This window comes from Vidua chalybeata, chromosome 1, assembly GCF_026979565.1.
Source record: "Vidua chalybeata isolate OUT-0048 chromosome 1, bVidCha1 merged haplotype, whole genome shotgun sequence".
Taxonomy (NCBI): domain Eukaryota; kingdom Metazoa; phylum Chordata; class Aves; order Passeriformes; family Viduidae; genus Vidua; species Vidua chalybeata.
Window position 1 is genome coordinate 152,546,738 of NC_071530.1, and position 25,664 is coordinate 152,572,401.

Genomic DNA, 25,664 nt, shown 5'->3' on the forward strand with positions numbered 1-25,664 from the left:
ATTGGGATCCCAAAGAATTCCAAGATTTGAGCTGCGATTCCAAGGTTTTAGTTAGGATTCCTTAGAATTCCAGGATTTTAGTTGTGATTGATCCCAAGGATTTTAGTTGGGACTCTTCAGAATTCCAAAACTTCAGCAAGGATTCCCTTGGAATTCCGTGATATTTCAATAGGAGTCCCATGGAATTCCAGGATTTTCGTAGCGATTCCCTGGAATTCCATCACTTTATCCATGATTCCCATGGAATTCCATGATTTTATTCCGCCGGAATTCCACAATTTTTTCCCCCATCCATCCTCTTGGAAAATCCCAATTCCCAACCCCGACATTCCCAGGAATTCCCCAACCCCGCCCCGGGAAGAGCAACTCCACCCCTTTGCCAGGAGGGAAATTCCCGAAATTCCCGAAATTCCCGGAGGATTTTCCATGGATTCCTCACCTCCCGCTCCGCCTCTTCCTGGTACCGGGCGTTTTCCAGGAGTTCCTGGAGCTGCTTCCGGACCAGTTCCTTACTGGGACACAATCCCAGCGCCGTTCCCATGGATCTGTAGAGGAAATTCTGGGAAAAAAAACCAAAAAAAAACCTGGGAATTCCAGCCGGAAAACGCCCGGGATGAGGCGGGAAAAAATTCCCGGATTTTCCCAATCCTCACCTTTTCCTCCTGGGATCCGTCGGGGGCGCGGAGCTGCCGGAACGTCTCCGACACCAAGGGGCAAATCCAGGATTTATCCGGGATGGATTCCAGGGATTCCCGGAGAAACTGGGATAGGGAACGGGGGCTGGGGAATCCCGGGAATTCCAGCCGGGAATCCCGAGCCGCTGGATCCCAACGGAAAAGCGCCGGCACTTTGGAATTCTGCTTTTCCCATCCCAAATTCCCATGGAATTCTAAGAACCCTTTGGAATTCTGGTTTCCCACCCCAAATCCCCATGGAATTCCATGGACCCTTTGGAATTCTGGTTTCCCATCCCAAATTTCCCATGGAATTCTGGTTTCCCATCCCAAACTCCCATGGAAAGCTCAGAACCCTTTGGAATTCTGGTTTTCCCACCCCCAAATTCCCATGGAAAGCTGAAAACCCTTTGGAATTCTTGTTTCCCATCCCAAAATCCCTTTGGAATTCTGGTTTTCCCACCCCCAAATTCCCATGGAAAATCCCTTTGGAATTCTGGTTTTCCAACCCCCAAAATTCCCATGGAAAATCCCTTTGGAATTCTGGTTTTCCATCCCAAAATCCCTTTGGAATTTTGGTTTCCCATCCCAAAATCCCTTTGGAATTCTGGTTTTCCCACCCCCAAATTCCCATGGAAAAATCCCTTTGGAATTCTGGTTTTCCATCCTGGATCCCTGTGGAATTCTGGTTTTCCCATCCCCAAACTCCCATGGAAAATCCCTTTGGAATTTTGGTTTCCCATCCCGAAATCCCTTTGGAATTTTGGTTCCCCATCCCAAAATCCCTTTGGAATTCTGGTTTTCCAACCCCCAAAATTCCCATGGAAAATCCCTTTGGAATTCTGGTTTTCCATCCCAAAATCCCTCTGGAATTCTGGGTTTCCACCCTGGATCCCTTTGGAATTCTGGTTTCCCATCCCACATTTCCCATGGAATTCTGGTTTCCCACCCCAAACTCCCATGGAATTCTAAAGACCCTTTGGAATTTTGGTTTCCCATCCCAAATTTCCCCCATGGAATGCTGAGAACCCTCTGGAATTCTGGTTTTCCATCCCAAAATCCCTTTGGAATCCTGGTTTTGCACCCCTGGATCCCTTTGGAATCCTGGTTTTCCATCCCAAAATCCCTTTGGAATTTTGGTTTCCCATCCCAAATTCCCATGGAATTCTAAGAACCCTTTGGAATTCTGGTTTCCCATCTCAAAATCCCTTTGGAATTCTGATTTCCCATCCCAAATTTCCCATGGAATTCTGGTTTTCCACCCCAAATCCCCATGGAAAGCTCAGAACCCTTTGGAATTCTGGTTTTCCCACCCCCAAATTCCCATGGAAAATCCCTTTGGAATTCTGGTTTTCCATCCCAAAATCCCTTTGGAATTCTGGTTTCCCATCCCCAAATTCCCATGGAAAATCCCTTTGGAATTTTGATTTCCCATCCCAAAATCCCTTTGGAATTCTGGTTTTCCCACCCCCAAATTCCCATGGAAAAATCCCTTTGGAATTCTGGTTTTCCATCCTGGATCCCTTTGGAATTCTGGTTTTCCCATCCCCAAACTCCCATGGAAAATCCCTTTGGAATTTTGGTTTCCCATCCCGAAATCCCTTTGGAATTTTGGTTCCCCATCCCAAAATCCCTTTGGAATTCTGGTTTTCCAACCCCCAAAATTCCCATTGAAAATCCCTTTGGAATTCTGGTTTTCCATCCCAAAATCCCTTTGGAATTCTGGGTTTCCACCCTGGATCCTTTTGGAATTCTGGTTTTCCATTCCAAAATCCCTTTGGAATTCTGGTTTTCCATCCCAAATTTCCCCCATGGAATGCTAAGAACCCTTTGGAATTCTGGTTTTCCATCCCAAAATCCCTCTGGAATTCTGGGTTTCCACCCTGGATCCCTTTGGAATTCTGGTTTCCCATCCCACATTTCCCATGGAATTCTGGTTTCCCACCCCAAACTCCCATGGAATTCTAAAGACCCTTTGGAATTCTGGTTTTCCCACCCCAAATTCCCATGGAAAGCTGAAAACCCTTTGGAATTCTTGTTTCCCATCCCAAAATCCCTTTGGAATTCTGGTTTTCCCACCCCCAAATTCCCATGGAAAATCCCTTTGGAATTCTGGTTTTCCAACCCCCAAAATTCCCATGGAAAATCCCTTTCGAATTCTGGTTTCCCATCCCAAAATCCCTTTGGAATTTTGGTTTCCCATCCCAAATTTCCCCCATGGAATGCTGAGAACCCTCTGGAATTCTGGTTTTCCATCCCAAAATCCCTTTGGAATTCTGGTTTTCCACCCTGGATCCCTTTGGAATTCTGGTTTTCCATCCCAAAATCCCTTTGGAATTCTGGTTTTCCACCCTGGATCCCTTTGGAATCCTGGTTTTCCATCCCAAAATCCCTTTGGAATTCTGGTTTCCCATCCCCAAATTCCCATGGAAAATCCCTTTGGAATTTTGATTTCCTATCCCAAAATCCCTTTGGAATTCTGGTTTTCCAACCCCCAAAATTCCCATGGAAAATCCCTTTGGAATTCTGGTTTTCCATCCCAAAATCCCTCTGGAATTCTGGTTTTCCACCCTGGATCCCTTTGGAATTCTGATTTCCCATCCCAAAATCCCTTTGGAATTCTGGTTTTCCCACCCCAAATTCCCATGGAAAGCTGAAAACCCTTTGGAATTCTTGTTTCCCACCCCAAATCCCCATGGAATTCCATGGACCCTTTGGAATTCTGGTTTCCCACCCCAAATCCCCATGGAATTCCATGGACCCTTTGGAATTTTGGTTTCCCATCCCAAAATCCCTTTGGAATTCTGATTTCCCATCCCAAAATCCCTTTGGAATTCTGGTTTTCCACCCTGGATCCCTTTGGAATTCTGGTTTTCCATCCCAAATTTCCCCCATGGAATGCTGAGAACCCTCTGGAATTCTGGTTTTCCATCCCAAAATCCCTTTGGAATTCTGGTTTTCCATCCTGGATCCTTTTGGAATTCTGGTTTTCCATCCCAAAATCCCTTTGGAATTCTGGTTTCCCCATCCCCAAACTCCCATGGAAAATCCCTTTGGAATTCTGGTTTTCCATCCCAAAATCCCTTTGGAATTCTGGTTTTCCATCCTGGATCCCTTTGGAATCCTGGTTTTCCCATCCCCAAATTCCCATGGAAAATCCCTTTGGAATTCTGGTTTCCCACCCCAAATCCCCATGGAATTCCATGGACCCTTTGGAATTCTGGTTTCCCATCCCAAATTTCCCATGGAATTCTGGTTTCCCATCCCAAACTCCCATGGAAAGCTCAGAACCCTTTGGAATTCTGGTTTTCCCACCCCAAATTCCCATGGAAAATCCCTTTGGAATTCTGGTTTTCCAACCCCCAAAATTCCCATGGAAAATCCCTTTGGAATTCTGGTTTTCCATCCCAAAATCCCTTTGGAATTTTGGTTTCCCATCCCAAATTTCCCCCATGGAATGCTGAGAACCCTCTGGAATTCTGGTTTTCCATCCCAAAATCCCTTTGGAATCCTGGTTTTGCACCCCTGGATCCCTTTGGAATCCTGGTTTTCCATCCCAAAATCCCTTTGGAATTTTGGTTTCCCATCCCAAATTCCCATGGAATTCTAAGAACCCTTTGGAATTCTGGTTTCCCATCTCAAAATCCCTTTGGAATTCTGATTTCCCATCCCAAATTTCCCATGGAATTCTGGTTTTCCACCCCAAATCCCCATGGAAAGCTCAGAACCCTTTGGAATTCTGGTTTTCCCACCCCCAAATTCCCATGGAAAATCCCTTTGGAATTCTGGTTTTCCATCCCAAAATCCCTTTGGAATTCTGGTTTCCCATCCCCAAATTCCCATGGAAAATCCCTTTGGAATTTTGATTTCCCATCCCAAAATCCCTTTGGAATTCTGGTTTTCCCACCCCCAAATTCCCATGGAAAAATCCCTTTGGAATTCTGGTTTTCCATCCTGGATCCCTGTGGAATTCTGGTTTTCCCATCCCCAAACTCCCATGGAAAATCCCTTTGGAATTTTGGTTTCCCATCCCGAAATCCCTTTGGAATTTTGGTTCCCCATCCCAAAATCCCTTTGGAATTCTGGTTTTCCAACCCCCAAAATTCCCATTGAAAATCCCTTTGGAATTCTGGTTTTCCATCCCAAAATCCCTTTGGAATTCTGGGTTTCCACCCTGGATCCCTTTGGAATTCTGGTTTTCCATCCCAAATTTCCCCCATGGAATGCTAAGAACCCTTTGGAATTCTGGTTTTCCATCCCAAAATCCCTCTGGAATTCTGGGTTTCCACCCTGGATCCCTTTGGAATTCTGGTTTCCCATCCCACATTTCCCATGGAATTCTGGTTTCCCACCCCAAACTCCCATGGAATTCTAAAGACCCTTTGGAATTCTGCTTTTCCCACCCCAAATTCCCATGGAAAGCTGAAAACCCTTTGGAATTCTTGTTTCCCATCCCAAAATCCCTTTGGAATTCTGGTTTTCCCACCCCCAAATTCCCATGGAAAATCCCTTTGGAATTCTGGTTTTCCAACCCCCAAAATTCCCATGGAAAATCCCTTTCGAATTCTGGTTTCCCATCCCAAAATCCCTTTGGAATTTTGGTTTCCCATCCCAAATTTCCCCCATGGAATGCTGAGAACCCTCTGGAATTCTGGTTTTCCATCCCAAAATCCCTTTGGAATTCTGGTTTTCCACCCTGGATCCCTTTGGAATTCTGGTTTTCCATCCCAAAATCCCTTTGGAATTCTGGTTTTCCATCCCAAAATCCCTTTGGAATTCTGGTTTCCCATCCCCAAATTCCCATGGAAAATCCCTTTGGAATTTTGATTTCCTATCCCAAAATCCCTTTGGAATTCTGGTTTTCCAACCCCCAAAATTCCCATGGAAAATCCCTTTGGAATTCTGGTTTTCCATCCCAAAATCCCTCTGGAATTCTGGTTTTCCACCCTGGATCCCTTTGGAATTCTGATTTCCCATCCCAAAATCCCTTTGGAATTCTGGTTTTCCCACCCCAAATTCCCATGGAAAGCTGAAAACCCTTTGGAATTCTTGTTTCCCACCCCAAATCCCCATGGAATTCCATGGACCCTTTGGAATTTTGGTTTCCCATCCCAAAATCCCTTTGGAATTCTGATTTCCCATCCCAAAATCCCTTTGGAATTCTGGTTTTCCACCCTGCATCCCTTTGGAATTCTGGTTTTCCATCCCAAATTTCCCCCATGGAATGCTGAGAACCCTCTGGAATTCTGGTTTTCCATCCCAAAATCCCTTTGGAATTCTGGTTTTCCATCCTGGATCCTTTTGGAATTCTGGTTTTCCATCCCAAAATCCCTTTGGAATTCTGGTTTCCCCATCCCCAAACTCCCATGGAAAATCCCTTTGGAATTCTGGTTTTCCATCCCAAAATCCCTTTGGAATTCTGGTTTTCCATCCTGGATCCCTTTGGAATCCTGGTTTTCCCATCCCCAAATTCCCATGGAAAATCCCTTTGGAATTCTGGTTTCCCACCCCAAATCCCCATGGAATTCCATGGACCCTTTGGAATTCTGGTTTCCCATCCCAAATTTCCCATGGAATTCTGGTTTCCCATCCCAAACTCCCATGGAAAGCTCAGAACCCTTTGGAATTCTGGTTTTCCCACCCCCAAATTCCCATGGAAAATCCCTTTGGAATTCTGGTTTTCCAACCCCCAAAATTCCCATGGAAAATCCCTTTGGAATTCTGGTTTTCCATCCCAAAATCCCTTTGGAATTTTGGTTTCCCATCCCAAATTTCCCCCATGGAATGCTGAGAACCCTCTGGAATTCTGGTTTTCCATCCCAAAATCCCTTTGGAATCCTGGTTTTGCACCCCTGGATCCCTTTGGAATCCTGGTTTTCCATCCCAAAATCCCTTTGGAATTTTGGTTTCCCATCCCAAATTCCCATGGAATTCTAAGAACCCTTTGGAATTCTGGTTTCCCATCTCAAAATCCCTTTGGAATTCTGATTTCCCATCCCAAATTTCCCATGGAATTCTGGTTTTCCACCCCAAATCCCCATGGAAAGCTCAGAACCCTTTGGAATTCTGGTTTTCCCACCCCCAAATTCCCATGGAAAATCCCTTTGGAATTCTGGTTTTCCATCCCAAAATCCCTTTGGAATTCTGGTTTCCCCATCCCCAAACTCCCATGGAAAATCCCTTTGGAATTCTGGTTTTCCATCCCAAAATCCCTTTGGAATTCTGGTTTTCCATCCTGGATCCGTTTGGAATCCTGGTTTTCCCATCCCCAAATTCCCATGGAAAATCCCTTTGGAATTCTGGTTTTCCATCCCAAAATCCCTTTGGAATTCTGGTTTTCCACCCTGGATCCCTTTGGAATTCTGGTTTTCCATCCCAAAATCCCTTCGGAATTCTGGTTTCCCATCCCAAATTTCCCCCATGGAATGCTGAGAACCCTCTGGAATTCTGGTTTTCCATCCCAAAATCCCTTTGGAATTCTGGTTTTTCCACCCTGGATCCCTTTGGAATTTTGGTTTTCCATCCCAAATTTCCCCCATGGAATGCTGAGAACCCTCTGGAATTCTGGTTTTTCCATCCCAAAATCCCTTTGGAATTCTGGTTTTCCATTCCAAAATCCCTTTGGAATTCTGGTTTTCCATTCCAAAATCCCTTTGGAATTCTGGTTTTCCATCCCAAAATCCCTTTGGAATTTTGGTTTTCCGCCCTGGATCCCTTTGGAATTCTGGTTTTCCAACCCCCAAAATCCCTTTGGAATTCTGGTTTTCCACCTTGGATCCCTTTGGAATTCTGGTTTTCCCACCCCCAAATTCCCATGGAAAATCCCTTTGGAATCCTGGTTTTCCATCCCAAAATCCCTTTGGAATCCTGGTTTTCCATCCCAAAATCCCTTTGGAATTCTGGTTTCCCATCCCAAAATCCCTTCGGAATTCTGGTTTTCCATCCCAAATTTCCCCCATGGAATGCTGAGAACCCTCTGGAATTCTGGTTTTCCATCCCAAAATCCCTTTGGAATTCTGGTTTTCCATCCCAAAATCCCTTTGGAATCCTGGTTTTCCATCCCAAAATCCCTTTGGAATTCTGGTTTTCCACCCTGGATCCCTTTGGAATTCTGGTTTTCCACCCTGGATCCCTTTGGAATTCTGGTTTCCCATCCCAAATTTCCCCCATGGAATGCTGAGAACCCTCTGGAATTCTGGTTTTTCCATCCCAAAATCCCTTTGGAATTCTGGTTTTCCATTCCAAAGTCCCTTTGGAATTCTGGTTTTCCATCCCAAAATCCCTTTGGAATTCTGGTTTTCCATCCCAAAATCCCTTTGGAATTCTGGTTTTCCATCCCAAAATCCCTTTGGAATCCTGGTTTTCCATCCCAAAATCCCTTTGGAATTCTGGTTTTCCACCCTGGATCCCTTTGGAATTCTGGTTTTCCACCCTGGATCCCTTTGGAATTCTGGTTTCCCATCCCAAATTTCCCCCATGGAATGCTGAGAACCCTCTGGAATTCTGGTTTTTCCATCCCAAAATCCCTTTGGAATTCTGGTTTTCCATCCCAAAATCCCTTTGGGAATCCCAAATTCCCAGGAAAGGCAGCCTGGCCCCTTTTCCCTCGGGATCCCGATCCCGGATTTCCCCCGCCTCCACGGGCTCCTCCCTGCCCAATTCCATGGGAAAAACTCCCTGGATTGGAGTTTCCCGCCCTTTTCCCAATCCACGATTCCTTTTCCAGAGGCAAAATCCAGGGAAAACCTTGCCCAGAATTCCCGGGATCCGCACCTGGAGCAGCTTCTCCTCCCATTCCTGCTGGTCCAGGGAATTCTCGGAGTTCTCTGCGGGGAAGGGGGGGGAAAATCGGGATTTTGGGAATTCTGAGGGCTCCGGGAATGTGGGAATGGGGGGAGAATTCCCCAGGGAAAAGATTTGGGAAAAATGTGGGAAAAGATTCCCCAAAAAAAGGAGAGGTGGGGAGTGGATCCCATTATCCCATAGATCCCAGTTTCCCATGGATCCCATAAATCCCACAAATCCCAAAAATCCCACAATCCCGTTTTCCCATGGATCCCATCCCATAAATCCCACAAATCCCATAAATCCCATTATCCCAATTGATCCCATCAATCCCATAAATCCCATGGATCCCAGAAATCTTGTCATTCCATTTTCCCACTGATCCCAAAAATCAAAAAAATCCCATTTTCCCATGTATCCTGTCCCAAAAATCCTACAAATCCCATAAATCCCACAAATCCCATTTTCCCATTATCCCTTAATCCCAGTATCACATCCCAAAAATCCCACAAATCCCCTCATCCCACAAATCCCACAAATCCCACAAATCCTACAAATCCCAGAAATCCCATGAATCCCATGAATCCCACAAATTCCGTCATCTCAAAAAATTCCAGAAATCCCACAAATCCCATTTTTCCAATGGATCCCATCCCAAAAATCCCCAAAACCCCAAAAATCCCATAAATCCCATTTTCCCATGGATCCCATCGCACAAATCCCATAAATCCCACAAATCCCGCAAATCCCACAAATCCCACAAATCCCACAAATCCCACAAATCCCACAAATTTCGTCATGCCAAAAATCCCACAAATCCCATAAATCCCACAAATCCCATCATCCCAGAAATCCCACAAATCCCAGAAATCCCATCATCCCAGAAATCCCACAAATCCCAGATATCCCAGAAATCCCATCATCCCAGAAATCCCATGAATCCCATAAATCCCATCATCCCATAAATCCCTCAAATCCCATAAATCCCAAAAATCCCAGGGATCCCAATTTTCCCATGGATCCCAATAAATCCCATAAATCCCATAAATCCCATAAATCCCATCATCCCAGAAATCCCATAAATCCCATGAATCCCAGAAATCCCACAAATCCCATAAATCCCACAAATCCCATAAATCCCACAGATCCCACAAATCCCATAAATCCCACAAATCCCATCAGCCCAGAAATCCCACAAATCTCATAAACCCCATAAATCCCAGAAATCCCACAAATCCCACAAATCCCACAAATCCCAGAAATTCCGTCATCCCAAAAATCCCAGAAATCCCATCACCCCTAAATCCCACAAATCCCAGAAATCCCAGAAATCCCTAAATCCCAAATCCCACAAATCCCACAAATCCCATCATCCCAAAAATCCCAGAAATCCCATCACCCCTAAATCCCACAAATCCCACAAATCCCACAAATCCCAGAAATTCCGTCATCCCAAAAATCCCAGAAATCCCACGAATCCCATCACCCCTAAATCCCACAAATCCCACAAATCCCATCAATCTCCCACAAATCCCACAAAACCCATAAATCCCAGAAATCCCATAAATCCCACGAATCCCACAAATCCCACAAATCCCATAAATCCCACGAATCCCACAAATCCCACGAATCCCACAAATCCCATTTCCCCCCTTCCCCAACCCCAAAAAAACCTCCCCGAAATCCCCGTCCCAAATCCCCGTTCCCGCATTTCCTCCTCCGGGGTTTTTTTGGGATGAGGAAATTCCCAAAAAAACGGGAATTTTTTTCCCCCGGGACCCTTTGGGGTTTTCCCACCTTCCAGGTGCCGCAGGAGTTTCGGGATTTCCTCGTCCCAGGATTTTTGGAGCTCGGGGAGGAGCCGGAGCTCCCGGAGCAGGCGCAGGGCGGGGCCGGCGCGGCCGACGCCCGCACGGGGCTGCGAGGAAACCGCCTGCGGAAAAACGGGAACGGGAAAAACGGGAATGAGAAACGGGGGGAAAAACGGGAAAATGGGGAATGGAAACCGCCTGGGGAAAAACGGGAACGGGAAAAACGGGGATGAGAAACGGGGGGAAAAACGGGAAAATGGGGAATGGAAACCGCCTGGGGAAAAACGGGAACGGGAAAAATGGGGAAAAACGGGAATGAGAAACGGGGGGAAAATCAGGAATGGAAACCGCCTGGGGAAAACGGGAATGGGAAAAACGGGGATGAGAAACGGGGGGAAAAACGGGAAAATCAGGAATGGAAACCGCCTGGGGAAAAACGGGAAAAACGGGAAAAACGGGAATGAGAAACGGGGGGAAAAACGGGAAAATGGGGAATGGAAACCGCCTGGGGAAAACGGGAACGGGAAAAACGGGAATGAGAAACGGGGGGAAAAACGGGAAAATGGGGAATGGAAACCGCCTGGGGAAAAACGGGAATGGGAAAAACGGGAATGAAAAATGGGAATGAGAAACGGGGGGAAAAACGGGAAAATGGGGAATGGAAATCGCCTGGGGAAAAACGGGAACGGGAAAAATGGGGATGAGAAATGGGGGGAAAAACGGGAAAATCGGGAATGGAAACCGCCTGGGGAAAAACGGGAACGGGAAAAATGGGGATGAGAAACGGGAATGAGAAACGGGAATGAAAATGGGAAAATCGGGAATGGAAACCGCCTGGGGAAAACGGGAATGGGAAAAACGGGAATGAAAAATGGGAATGAGAAACGGGAATGAAAATGGGAAAATCGGGAATGGAAACCGCCTGGGGAAAAACGGGAACGGGAAAAACGGGAATGGGAAATGGGAATGAAAACGGGAAAATGGGGAATGGAAACTGCCTGGGGAAAACGGGAATGGGAAAAATGGGGATGAGAAATGGGAATGAGAAACGGGAAAATCGGGAATGGAAACTGCCTGGGGAAAACGGGAATGGGAAAAACGGGGATGAAAAATGGGAATGAAAACGGGGGGAAAATCGGGAATGGAAACCGCCTGGGGAAAACGGGAACGGGAAAAACTGGAATGAGAAACGGGGGGAAAAACGGGAAAATGGGGAATGGAAACCGCCTGGGGAAAACGGGAACGGGAAAAACGGGAATGAAAAATGGGAATGAGAAACGGGAATGAGAAACGGGAAAATCGGGAATGGAAACCACCTGGGGAAAAACGGGAATGGGAAAAACTGGAATGAGAAACGGGGGGAAAAACGGGAAAATCGGGAATGGAAACCGCCTGGGGAAAAACGGGAACGGGAAAAACGGGAATGAGAAACGGGGGGAAAAACGGGAAAATCGGGAATGGAAACCGCCTGGGGAAAATGGGAATGGGAAAAACGGGAATGAAACTGGGAAAATCGGGAAAATCGGGAATGGAAACCGCCTGGGGAAAACGGGAATGGGAAAAACGGGGATGAGAAACGGGAATGAGAAACGGGAAAATGGGGAATGGAAACCGCCTGGGGAAAAACGGGAACGGGAAAAACAGGAATGAGAAACAGGGGGAAAAACGGGAAAATGGGGAATGGAAACCGCCTGGGGAAAACGGGAACGGGAAAAACGGGAATGAAAAATGGGAATGAAAATGGGAAAATCGGGAATGGAAACCGCCTGGGGAAAACGGGAACGGGAAAAACGGGAATGAGAAACGGGGGGAAAAACGGGAAAATCGGGAATGGAAACCGCCTGGGGAAAAACGGGAACGGGAAAAACGGGAATGAGAAACGGGGGGAAAAACGGGAAAATCGGGAATGGAAACCGCCTGGGGAAAAATGGGAACGGGAAAAACGGGAATGAAACTGGGAAAATCGGGAAAATGGGGAATGGAAACCGCCTGGGGAAAAACGGGAACGGGAAAAACGGGAATGAGAAACGGGAATGAGAAACGGGGGGAAAATCAGGAATGGAAACCGCCTGGGGAAAACGGGAATGGGAAAAACGGGGATGAGAAACGGGGGGAAAAACGGGAAAATCAGGAATGGAAACCGCCTGGGGAAAAACGGGAAAAACGGGAAAAACGGGAATGAGAAACGGGGGGAAAAACGGGAAAATGGGGAATGGAAACCGCCTGGGGAAAACGGGAACGGGAAAAACGGGAATGAGAAACGGGGGGAAAAACGGGAAAATGGGGAATGGAAACCGCCTGGGGAAAAACGGGAATGGGAAAAACGGGAATGAAAAATGGGAATGAGAAACGGGGGGAAAAACGGGAAAATGGGGAATGGAAATCGCCTGGGGAAAAACGGGAACGGGAAAAATGGGGATGAGAAACGGGAATGAGAAACGGGAATGAAAATGGGAAAATCGGGAATGGAAACCGCCTGGGGAAAACGGGAATGGGAAAAACGGGAATGAAAAATGGGAATGAGAAACGGGAATGAAAATGGGAAAATCGGGAATGGAAACCGCCTGGGGAAAAACGGGAACGGGAAAAACGGGAATGAAACCGGGAAAAACGGGAAAATGGGGAATGGAAACTGCCTGGGGAAAACGGGAATGGGAAAAATGGGGATGAGAAATGGGAATGAGAAACGGGAAAATCGGGAATGGAAACCGCCTGGGGAAAACGGGAACGGGAAAAACGGGAATGAGAAACGGGAATGAAAACGGGAAAATGGGGAATGGAAACCGCCTGGGGAAAACGGGAACGGGAAAAACGGGAATGAGAAACGGGGGGAAAAACGGGAAAATCGGGAATGGAAACTGCCTGGGGAAAACGGGAATGGGAAAAACGGGGATGAAAAATGGGAATGAAAACGGGGGGAAAATCGGGAATGGAAACCGCCTGGGGAAAAATGGGAATGGGAAAAACGGGAATGAGAAACGGGAATGAGAAACGGGAAAATCGGGAATGGAAACCGCCTGGGGAAAAACGGGAACGGGAAAAACGGGAATGAGAAACGGGGGGAAAAACGGGAAAATGGGGAATGGAAACCGCCTGGGGAAAACGGGAACGGGAAAAACGGGAATGAAAAATGGGAATGAGAAACGGGAATGAGAAACGGGAAAATCGGGAATGGAAACCACCTGGGGAAAAACGGGAATGGGAAAAACGGGAATGAGAAACGGGGGGAAAAACGGGAAAATCGGGAATGGAAACCGCCTGGGGAAAAACGGGAATGGGAAAAACGGGAATGAAACTGGGAAAATCGGGAAAATCGGGAATGGAAACCGCCTGCGGAAAAACGGGAACGGGAAAAACGGGAATGAGAAACGGGAATGAGAAACGGGGGGAAAATCAGGAATGGAAACCGCCTGGGGAAAACGGGAATGGGAAAAACGGGGATGAGAAACGGGGGGAAAAACGGGAAAATCGGGAATGGAAACCGCCTGGGGAAAACGGGAACGGGAAAAACGGGAATGAAAAATGGGAATGAGAAACGGGGGGAAAATCGGGAATGGAAACCGCCTGGGGAAAACGGGAATGGGAAAAACGGGGATGAGAAACGGGGGGAAAAACGGGAAAATCGGGAATGGAAACCGCCTGGGGAAAACGGGAACGGGAAAAACGGGAATGAAAAATGGGAATGAGAAACGGGGGGAAAATCGGGAATGGAAACCGCCTGGGGAAAACGGGAACGGGAAACGGGGATGAAACCGGGAAAATGGGGAATGGAAACCGCCTGCGGAAAACGGGAATGGGAAACGGGGGTGAGAAACGGGAATGAAATTGGGAAAATCGGGAATGGAAACCGCCTGGGGAAAACGGGAATGGGAAACGGGGATGAGAAACGGGAATGAAAACAGGAAAATCGGGAAAATCGGGAATGGAAACCGCCTGCGGAAAACGGGAATGGGAAACGGGGGTGAGAAACGAAAAAAAAACGGGAAAATCGGGAAAATCGGGAAAATCGGGAATGGAAACCGCCTGGGGAAAACGGGAACGGGAAACGGGGATGAAAAACGGGAATAAAACTGGAATGAGAAACAGGAAAATTGGGAATGAAATCAGGAAACACGGGAATGAAAACGGGAAAAATGGGAATGAAACGGGAAAAACGGGAATGAAAATGGGAATGAGAAACGGGGATGAAATCGGGAATAAAACGGGAATAAGAAACGGGGAAAACGGGAAAATCGGGAATGAAAACCGCCTGGGGAAAACGGGAATGGGAAACGGGAAAAACGGGAATGAAGACGGGAAAATCGGGAATGAAACGGGAAAAACGGGAATGAAAACGGGAAAAACGGGAATGAAAACGGGAAAAACGGGAACGAAATTGGGAAAAAAGGGAATGAGAAACGGGAAAAACGGGAATGAAATCAGGAAACACAGGAATGAGAAACAGGAAAATCGGGAATGAAAATGGGAAAATCAGGAAAACGGGAATGAAAATGGGAATGAAAATGGGAATGAAAACGGAAAAAAAATGGGAATGGAAACGGGAAAAAAATCGGGAATGAAATCGGGAATGAAAATGGGAATGAAAATGGGAAAAACAGGAATGAAATTGGGAAAAACGGGAACGAAATTGGGAAAAAAGGGAATGAAAATGGGAAAAACGGGAATCAAAACGGGAATGAAAAGGGGAACGAAAATGGGAATGAAAACTGGAAAAACGGGAATGAAAATGGGAATGAAAATGGGAATGAAACGGGAAAAAGGGGAATGAAAATGGGAATGAAAACTGGAGAAATGGGAATGAAAATGGGAATGAAAACTGGAGAAATGGGAATGAAAATGGGAATGAAAAGGGGAATGAAACGGGAAAAAGGGGAATGAAAATGGGAATGAAAAGCGGAAAATCGGGAATGAAAACCACCTGGGAAAAACGGGAATGAAATCGAGAAAAAGCAGGAATGAAAATGGGAAAATCAGGAAAGCGGGAATGAAAACAGAAAAAAAATTGGGAACGAAAACGGGAATAAAATGGGAATGAAAACGGGAATAAAACGGGAATGAAAACGGGAATAAAACGGGAATGAAAACGGGAATAAAACGGGAAAATCGGGAATGAAAACGGGAATAAAACGGGAATGAAACGGGAAAAACGGGAATGAAAACGGGAATAAAACGGGAATGAAACGGGAAAAACGGGAATGAAAACGGGAATGAAAATGGGAATAAAATGGGAATGAAAACCACCTGGGGAACGGGAAAAAGGGGAATGAAAACAGGAACAACAGGAATGAAAACGGGAAAAAGGGGAATGAAAATGGGAATGAAAAGGGGAAAAAGGGGAATGAAAAGGGGAATGAAAACAGGAATGAAAATGGGAAAATTGGGGAAAATGGGAATGAAAATGGGAATGAAAATGGGAATGAAAATGGGAATGAAAATGGGAATGAAAATGGGAAAAAGGGGAAAATCGGGAATGAAAATGGGAAAATCGGGAAAAACGGGAATGAGAACGGGAAAATTGGGAATGAGAACGGGAATAACGGGAAAAACGGGAATGAAAATTGGAGAAACGGGAATGAAACGGGAATGAAAACGGGAATAAAAACGGGAATGAAAACGGGAATGAAAATGGGAAAATCGGGAAAAACGGGAATGAGAACGGGAAAATTGGGAATGAGGACGGGAATAACGGGAAAAACGGGAATGAAAATGGGAATGAAAATGGGAATGAAAACCACTGGGAAAATGGGAATAAGAGGAATGAAAATGGGGAAAATGGGAATAAAAGGGGGAATAAAAACCACCTGGAAAACCGGGAAAAACGGGAATGGAAAATGGGAAAATCGGGAATGAAAAACACCAGGGAAAATCGGGAATAAAAATGGGAAAATTGGGAATAATGGGAAAATCCAAAATGAAAAACACCGGGAAAATCGGGAATAAAAATGGGAAAATTGGGAATAATGGGAAAATTGGGAATGAAAACAGGAATAAAAACCACCTGGAAAAAGCGGGAAAAAACGGGAATAATGGGAAAATCAGGAATGAAAATGGGAATGAAAAACACCGGGAAAATCGGGAATAAAAATGGGAAAATCGGGAATAAAAAAGGGAATAAAAACCACCCGGGAAAACACTGAGGAAAAATGGGAAATTTGGGAATAATGGAATTTCTGGGAAATTCCCAGAAAATTCCTGAAAAATTCCAGTAAAATTCCTGTAAAATGCCCTGAAAATTGCCAGGAAATTCTCAGGAAAATCCCGTAAAATTCCTGAAAATTCCCCAAGAATTTCCACAAAACTTCCTGAAAATTCCCCTAAAAATCTCAGGAAATTCCTGGAAAATTCCCCTAAAATTCCCGGAAAATTCCAGGAAAATTCCTGGAAAAAACCCCAGAAATTTCCCTGAAAAATTCCTGTTAAAATCCCCCCAAAATTCCCAGAAAATTCCTGTAAATTTTCCAGAAAATTCCTGCAAAATGCCCTGAAAATTCCCAGAAAATTCTCAGGAAAATCCCGTAAAAATCCTGAAAATTCCCCAAAAATTTCCACAAAATTCTCAGGAAATTCCTGGAAAATTCCCCTAAAATTCTGGGAAAATTCTCAGGAAATTCCCATAAAATCCCCAGAAAATTCCCAGGGAATTTCCATGAAATTCCCATGAAATTCTCAGGAAATTCCCATAAAATTCCCACAAAAATTCCTGAAAATTCCCCAAAACTTCCTGTAAAACTCCCATAAAATTGCTGGGAAATTCCCATAAAATTCTCAGGAAATCCCTGTAAAATTCCCATAAAATTCCCACAAAATTCTGGGAAAATTCTCAGGAAATTCCCAGAAAATCCCCAGAAAATTCCCATAAAATTCCCAGGAAAATTCCTGTAAAATTCCCATTAAATCGCTGGGAATTTCCCATAAAATCCTCAGGAAATTGCCATGAAATTCCCAGAAAACTCCTGAAAATTCCCAGGAAATTCCATGAAAATCCTTGTAAAACTCCCAGAAAATTCCTGGAAAATTCCCAGAAAATCCCCCCCAAAAATCCCAAAAAACTTCCTGGAAAATTCCCATAAAATTCTCAGGATATTCCTGGAAAATTCCCCAAAAATTCTGGGAAAATTCTCGGGAAAATCCCAGAAAATCCTCTGAAAATTCTGGGAAAATTCCCAGAAAAATTAAAAAAAAAAAAAAAACAAAAAAAAACCCAAAAAAAACAAAAACAAAAACAAAACAAAACAAAACAAAAAAAAACCCAAAAAACCAAAAACTTCCTGTAAAAATTCTGGAAAACTCCCAGAAAATTCCCCAAAAAATCCCCAAAACTTCCTGGAGAATTCCCATAAAATTCCCAGAAAATTTCTGGAAAATCCCAGAAAATCCTCTGAAAATTCTGGGAAAATTCCTGGAAAATTCCCAGAAAAATTCAAAAAAACTTCCTGAAAAATTCCTGCAAAAATTCTGGAAAACTCCCAGAAAATTCCCAAAAATTCCCAAGAATCTTCCTGGAAAATTCCTGCAAAAATTCTGGAAAACTCCCAGAAAATCCCACAAAAATTCCCAAGAATCTTCCTGGAGAATTCCTGCAAAAATTCTGGAAAATTCCCAGAAAATCCCCCCCAGAAAATCCCCCCCAAAAATCCCAAAAACTTCCTGGAAAATTCCCATAAAATTCACCAGAAATTCCTGGAAAATTCCCCCAAAAATTCTCAGGACATTCCCATAAAATCCCTGGGAAATTCCCATAAAAATTCCCAGAAAATTCCCAGAAAATTCCCAAAAAATTCCCAGAAAATTCCCAGAAAACCCCGAACTCACCAGGAGCCTCACGGTCAGGGCTTGCGGGGAAGGCAGATTTCCTGGGAAAAGAGAAAAAACAGGAAAAAAAAATCAACCCCGGGATATTCCCCACCCCCATCCCGAATTCCCGAGCTTTTTCTGGGATTTCCCGAGGATTCCCCAAGGATTTCCCAGGGATTTTCCGGGATTTCCCGGGATTTTCTGGGAATTTCCCGAGCTTTTCTTGGGATTTTCCCGCCATTTCTCGAGGATTTCCCGGGAGTTTCCAGGATTTCCCAGGATTTCCCGAGCTTTTTCTGGGATTTCCCGAGGATTCCCCAAGGATTTCCAGGATTTCCCAGGATTTCCCGAGCTTTTTCTGGGATTTCCCGAGGATTCCCCAAGGATTTCCCAGGGATTTTCCGGGAATTTCCCGGGATTTTCTGGGAATTTCCAGAGCTTTTCTTGGGATTTTCCCGCCATTTCTCGAAGATTTCCCGGGAATTTCTGGGAATTTCCTGAGCTTTTCTTGGGATTTTCCTGGATTTCCCGGGATTTTCTGGGATTTCTCAAGGATTTCCCGGGAATTTCCAGGATTTCCCAGGATTTCCCGAGCATTTTCTGGGATTTCTGAGGATTTCTCAAGGATTTCCCAGGAATTTTCCAGGGTTTCCCAGGATTTTCCAAGGATTTTCTGGGGATTTTTCCCGAGCTTTTCTTGGGATTTTCCCGCCATTTCTCCAGGATTTCCCGGGAATTTCTGGGAATTTCCTGAGCTTTTCTTGGGATTTTCCAGGATTCCCCAGGATTTTCCAAGGATTTCCCGAGCTTTTCTTGGGATTTTCTGGGATTTCCCGGGATTTTCCGGGAATTTCCTGGGATTTTCTGGGGATTTTTCGAGCTTTTCCTGGGATTTTCCCGCCATTTCTCGAGGATTTCCCGGGAATTTCGTGAGCCTTTCCTGGGATTTTCCGGGATTTCCCAGGATTTTCCGGGAATTTCCAGAGCTTTTTCTGGGATTTTCTGGGATTTCCCGGGATTTTCCGGGAATTTCCTGGGATTTTCTGGGGATTTTTCCCGAGCTTTTCTTGGGATTTTCCCGCCATTTCTCCAGGATTTCCCGGGAATTTCTGGGAATTTCCTGAGCTTTTCTTGGGATTTTCCAGGATTCCCCAGGATTTTCCAAGGATTTCCCGAGCTTTTCTTGGGATTTTCCGGGATTTCCCAGGGATTTTCCGGGAATTTCCCAGGATTTTCTGGGGATTTTCCGAGCTTTTCTTGGGATTTTCCCGCCATTTATCAAGGATTTCCCGGGAATTTCTGGGAATTTCCCGAGCTTTTCTTGGGATTTTCCCGCCATTTCTCGAGGATTTCCTGGAATTTCCTGAGCCTTTCCTGGGATTTTCCGGGATTTCCCAGGATTTTCCGGGAATTTCCAGAGCTTTTTCTGGGATTTTCCGAGCTTTTCTTGGGATTTTCCCGCCATTTCTCGAGGATTTCCCGGGAATTTCTGGGATTTTCTGAGCTTTTCTTGGGATTTTCCCGCCATTTCTCGAGGATTTCCCGGGAATTTCCAGGATTTCCCAGGATTTCCCGAGCATTTTCTGGGATTTCCGAGGATTCCCCAAGGATTTCCCAGGGATTTTCCGGGAATTTCCCGGGATTTTCTGGGGATTTTTCCCGAGCTTTTCTTGGGATTTTCCCGCCATTTCTCGAAGATTTCCCGGGAATTTCTGGGAATTTCCTGAGCTTTTCTTGGGATTTTCCTGGATTTCCCGGGATTTTCTGGGATTTCTCAAGGATTTCCTGGCAATTTCCAGGATTTCCTGGGATTTCCCGAGCATTTTCTGGGATTTCCGAGGATTCCCCAAGGATTTCCCAGGGATTTTCCGGGAATTTCCCGGGATTTTCTGGGGATTTTTCGAGCTTTTCTTGGGATTTTCCCGCCATTTCTCGAGGATTTCCCGGGAATTTCCTGAGCCTTTCCTGGGATTTTCTGGGATTTCCCGGGATTTTCCGGGAATTTCCCAGGATTTTCTGGGGATTTTCCGAGCTTTTCTTGGGATTTTCCCGCCATTTATCAAGGATTTCCCGGGAATTTCTGGGAATTTCCCGAGCTTTTCTTGGGATTTTCCCGCCATTTCTCGAGGATTTCCTGGAATTTCCTGAGCCTTTCCTGGGATTTTCCGGGATTTCCCAGGATTTTCCGGGAATTTCCAGAGCTTTTTCTGGGATTTTCCGAGCTTTTCTTGGGATTTTCCCGCCATTTCTCGAGGATTTCCCGGGAATTTCTGGGAATTTCCTGAGCTTTTCTTGGGATTTTCCCGCCATTTCTCGAGGATTTCCCGGGAATTTCCAGGATTTCCCAGGATTCCCCGAGCATTTTCTGGGATTTCCGAGGATTCCCCAAGGATTTCCCAGGGATTTTCCGGGAATTTCCCGGGATTTTCTGGGGATTTTTCCCGAGCTTTTCTTGGGATTTTCCCGCCATTTCTCGAAGATTTCCCGGGAATTTCTGGGAATTTCCTGAGCTTTTCTTGGGATTTTCCTGGATTTCCCGGGATTTTCTGGGATTTCTCAAGGATTTCCCGGGAATTTCCAGGATTTCCCAGGATTTCCCGAGCATTTTCTGGGATTTCCCGAGGATTTCTCAAGGATTTCCCAGGGACTTTCCAGGAATTTTCCACGGATTTTCCGGGATTTCCCAGGATTTCCTGGGGTTTTTCGAGCTTTCCCCGGGATTTTCCAGGGATTTCTCGAGGATTTCCCAGGAATTTCTGGGATTTCCCGAGGATTTCCCAGGATTTCCCGAGGATTTCTCAAGGATTTCCCAGGATTTTCTGGGAATTTCCTGAGCCTTTCTTGGGATTTTCCGGGTTTTCCCAGGGATTTCCCAGGGGATTTCCCAGGGGATTTCCCAGGGGATTTCCCAGGGGAAATCCGGGATTTTTCCGGGGATTTCCCCGGGGATTTCCAGGCTTTCCCGGGATTTTCCCGGGGATTTCCCAGGGGATTTCCTGGGATTTTCCCGGGGATTTCCCAGGGGATTTTCCAGGGGAAATCCGGGATTTTCCCGGGGATTTTCCTGGGCATTTCCCGGGGGATTTTCCGGGATTTCCCAGGGATTTTCCCGGGGATTTCCCAGGGGATTTCCCAGTGGAAATCCGTGATTTTTCCGGGCTTTTTCCAGGATTTTCCCGGGGATTTCCCCGGGGATTTCCGGGATTTTCCCGGGGATTTTCCTGGGCATTTCCCGGGGGATTTTCCGGGTTTTCCCGGGGATTTCCCAGGGGATTTTCCTGGGCATTTCCCGGGGGATTTTTCCGGGTTTTTTCCGGCGTTTCCCGGGATTTACCGTCGGGCCAGGCGGCGCCGTCGGGCCGCGCTCGGGGCGCCAGGCAGGCGAGGCCGCGGCAGAGCGGGGCCAGCGCGGCGCCCAAGCGCGGCCGCAGCAGCAGCGGCAGCAGGAACGGCCACAGCACCTGCCGAGAGAGGGGAGGGGAAATCACCGGGGGAAAAACCGGGCGGGGAAAAGGGGGAAAAACGGGGGGAAAACGGGGAAAAATCGGGGGAAAAATCAGGGGGAAAACGGGGGAAAAAATCGGGGGAAGAATGGGGAAAAACGGGGGGAAACGGGGAAAAATCGGGGGAAAACGGGGAAAAATTCGGGGGAAAAATGGGGAAAAACGGTGGGAAACGGGGAAAAATTGGGGAAAAATCAGGGGAAAACGGGGAAAAAATCAGGGGAAAAATGGGGAAAAACGGGGGGAAACGGGGGAAAATCGGGGGAAAAATCAGGGGAAAACGGGGGAAAAATCGGGGGAAAAATGGGGAAAAATCGGGGGAAAAATCGGGGGAAAAATCGGGGGGAAACGGGGAAAAAATCGGGGGAAAATGGGGAAATATTTGGGGAAAAAATGGGGAAAAATGGGGAAATAATCGGGGAAAAATGGGGGAAAATGGGGGAAAAATGGGGAAATAATTGGGGAAAAAATGGGGGAAAATGGGGGGAAAATGGGGAAATATTTGGGGAAAAAATGGGGGGGAAAATGGGGAAAAACAGGGGGAAACGGGGAAAAATCGGGGGGAAAATCAGGGGAAAAACGGGGAAAATTCAGGGGAAAAATCAGGGGAAAACGGGGGGAAAATGCACGAAAAATGGGGGGAAACGGGGGGAAAACGGGGAGAAATGGGGGGGGAATGGGAGGAAAATGGGGAAAAATGGGGGGAAATGGGAAAAAAATTGGGGGAAAAAATCAGGTGAAAAACGGGGAAAAAATCGGGGGAAAAATGGGGAAAAACGGGGAGAAATGGGGGGGGGGAAATGGGAGGAAAATGGGGGAAAATGGGGGAAATGGGAAAAAAATCGGGGGAAAAATCAGGGAAAAACGGGGAAAAATGGGGGGGAAATGGGGAAAAACGGGGGGAAACGGGGAAAAATCGGGGGAAAAATCAGGGGGAAAACGGGGAAAAAATCGGGGGAAAATGGGGAAATATTTGGGGAAAAAATGGGGGAAAATGGGGAAATAATTGGGGAAAAAATGGGGGGAAAATGGGGGGAAAATGGGGAAATAATTGGGGAAAAAATGGGGGGAAAATGGGGGGAAAATGGGGAAATATTTGGGGAAAAAATGGGGGGAAAAATGGGGAAAAACAGGGGGAAACGGGGAAAAATCGGGGGAAAATCAGGGGGAAAAACGGGGAAAATTCAGGGGAAAAATCAGGGGGAAAACGGGGGGGAAAATGCACGAAAAATGGGGGGAAACGGGGGGAAAACGGGGAGAAATGGGGGGGGGGAATGGGAGGAAAATGGGGAAAAATGGGGGGAAATGGGAAAAAAATTGGGGGAAAAAATCAGGTGAAAAACGGGGAAAAAATCGGGGGAAAAATGGGGAAAAACGGGGAGAAATGGGGGGGGGGAAATGGGAGGAAAATGGGGGAAAATGGGGGAAATGGGAAAAAAATCGGGGGAAAAATCAGGGGAAAAACGGGGAAAAATGGGGGGGGAAATGGGGAAAAACGGGGGGAAACGGGGAAAAATCGGGGGAAAACGGGGGGGAAACGGGGGGGGGGAATGCGCAAAAAATGGGGAAAAACGGGAAAAAAATCAGGGGAAAATCGGGGGGAAAACGGGAAAAAAATCAGGGGAAAAAATCAGGGGAAAAAGTCAGGGGAAAAAACGGGGAAAAATGGGGGAAAATGCGCAAAAATGGGGAAAAATGGGGGGAAAACGGGAAAAAAATCAGGGGAAAAAATCAGGGGAAAAAACGAAGGAAAATGCGCAAAAAATGGGGAAAAATGGGGAAAACGGGAAAAAAATCAGGGGAAAAAATCAGGGGAAAAACAGGGAAAAATGCGCAAAAATGGGGAAAAACGGGAAAAAAATCAGGGGAAAAACGGGGAAAAACAGGGAAAAATGCGCAAAAATCGGGGAAAAAGTCAGGGGAAAAATGGGGAGAAACGGGGGGGAAACGGGCAAAAAATGGGAAAAAATGGGGGGAAAATGGGAAAAAAATCAGGGGAAAAAATCAGGGGAAAAAACGGGGGAAAATGGGGGAAAATGCGCAAAAAATGGGGAAAAAGGGGGGGAAACGGGGAAAAAAATCAGGGGAAAAAATCAGGGGAAAAAACGGGGGAAAATGGGGGAAAAATCGGGGGGAAAATGGTCAAAAAATGGGTAGAAATGGGGGGGGATGGGAGGAAAATTGGGGAAAAATGGGGGAAAAATGGGGGGGAAATGGGGGGGAAAATGGGGGGAAATGGGGAGGGAAATGGGGAGAAAACAGAGGGAAAACGGGGGGGGAAATGGGGGGGAAATGGGCAAAAAATGGGGAAAAACGGGGGGAAAACGGGCAAAAAATGGGGAGAAATGGGGGGGAAATGGGGAAAATGGGGAAATAATCAGGGGAAAAAATGGGGAGAAATGGGGGGAAAACGGGGGAAAAATCGGGGGCAAAATGGGCAAAAATGGGGAGAAAAATCAGGGGAAATGGGGAAGAAATCGGGGAAAAAAATCAGGGAAAAAATGGGGAAAAACGGGGGGAAAACGGGGGGAAAATCGGGGAAAAATGGGCAAAAAATGGGGAGAAATGGGGGGGAATGGGAGGAAAATGGGGGAAAAATGGGAGGGAAATGGGGAGAAAACAGGGGGAAAACGGGGGAAAAATCGGGGGAAAAATGGGCAAAAAATGGGGAAAAACGGGGGGAAAATGGGAAAAAATGGGGAGAAATGGGGGGGAAATGGGGAAAATGGGGAAATAATCAGGGGAAAAAATGGGGAGAAATGGGGGGGAAATGGGGAAAAATGGGGAAATAATCAGGGGAAAAAATGGGGAGAAATGGGGGGAAATGGGGAAAAATGGGGAAATAATCAGGGGAAAAAATGGGGAGAAATGGGGGGGAAATGGGAGGAAAATGGGCAAAAAATGGGGGGGGGAAACGAGGGGAAAAAAGGGGAAAAATCGGGGGAAAATGGAAAAAATGGGGAAAAACGGGGGAAAATGGGGAGAAATGGGGGGAAATGGGGAAATAATTGGGGAAAAAAATGGGGGGAAAATGGGGGGAAATGGGGGGGAAATGGGGAAATGATTGGGGAAAATGGGGGAAAATGGGGGGAAATGGGGGGAAATGGGGAAATGATTGGGAAAAAATGGGGGGAAAGGGGGGAAAATGGGGGGAAAATGGGGGGAAATGGGGGGGAAAATGGGAAAATGGGGGAAAATGGGAAAATAATGGGGAAAAATGGGGGGGGAAATGGGGGAAATGGGGGGAAATGGGGAAATAATTGGGGAAAAAAAGGGGGGGGAAATTGGGGGAAAATGGGGAAATAATTTGGGGAAAAATGGGGGGAAAATGGGGGGAAAATGGGGGAAAATGGGGGAAAATGGGGAAATAATTGGGGAAAAATGGGGGGGAAATGGGGGGAAATGGGGAAATAATTGGGGAAAAAATGGGGGGAAAATGGGGGGAAATGGGGGGGAAATGGGGAAATAATTGGGAAAAAAATGGGGGGAAAATGGGGGGAAATGGGGGAAATGGGGAAATGATTGGGGAAAAATGGGGGGGGAAAGGGGGGAAAATGGGGGAAAATGGGGGGAAATGGGGGGAAAATTGGGGAAAATGGGGGAAAATGGGAAAATAATTGGGGAAAAATGGGGGGGAAATGGGGGAAATTGGGGGAAATTGGGAAATAATTGGGGAAAAAAAGGGGGGGAAATTGGGGGAAAATGGGGAAATAATTTGGGGAAAAATGGGGGGAAAATGGGGGGAAAATGGGGGAAAATGGGGGAAAATGGGGAAATAATTGGGGAAAAATGGGGGGGAAATGGGGGGAAATGGGGAAATAATTGGGGAAAAAAAGGGGAAAATGGGGGGGAAATGGGGAAATAATTGGGGAAAAAATGGGGGGGGGAAATGGGGGGAAATGGGGAAATAATTGGGGAAAAAATGGGGGGGGGGAATGGGGGGAAATGGGGGGAAATGGGGAAATAATTGGGGAAAAATGGGGGGGAAATGGGGGGAAATGGGGGGGAAATGGGGAAATAATTGGGGAAAAAATGGGGGGAAATGGGGGGAAAAATGGGGGGAAATGGGGAAATAATTGGGGAAAAAATGAGGGGGG

General features: G+C 46.2%; 1 protein-coding gene across 1 annotated transcript in view; it reads right to left on the bottom strand.

Moving 5' to 3' along the window:
- MROH1 (maestro heat like repeat family member 1) overlaps nucleotides 1-25,664 on the bottom strand; it is a 120,628-nt gene that overhangs the window by 94,621 nt on the left and 343 nt on the right. Inside the window, exons 2-7 of the mRNA XM_053945932.1 lie at nucleotides 21,399-21,525; nucleotides 18,083-18,123; nucleotides 10,257-10,392; nucleotides 8,448-8,500; nucleotides 654-761; nucleotides 440-559 (exon numbers count right to left, since the gene is read on the bottom strand). Coding sequence (XP_053801907.1) covers nucleotides 440-559; nucleotides 654-761; nucleotides 8,448-8,500; nucleotides 10,257-10,392; nucleotides 18,083-18,123; nucleotides 21,399-21,525 — 585 coding nt within the window. The remainder of the gene's footprint in view (nucleotides 1-439; nucleotides 560-653; nucleotides 762-8,447; nucleotides 8,501-10,256; nucleotides 10,393-18,082; nucleotides 18,124-21,398; nucleotides 21,526-25,664) is intronic.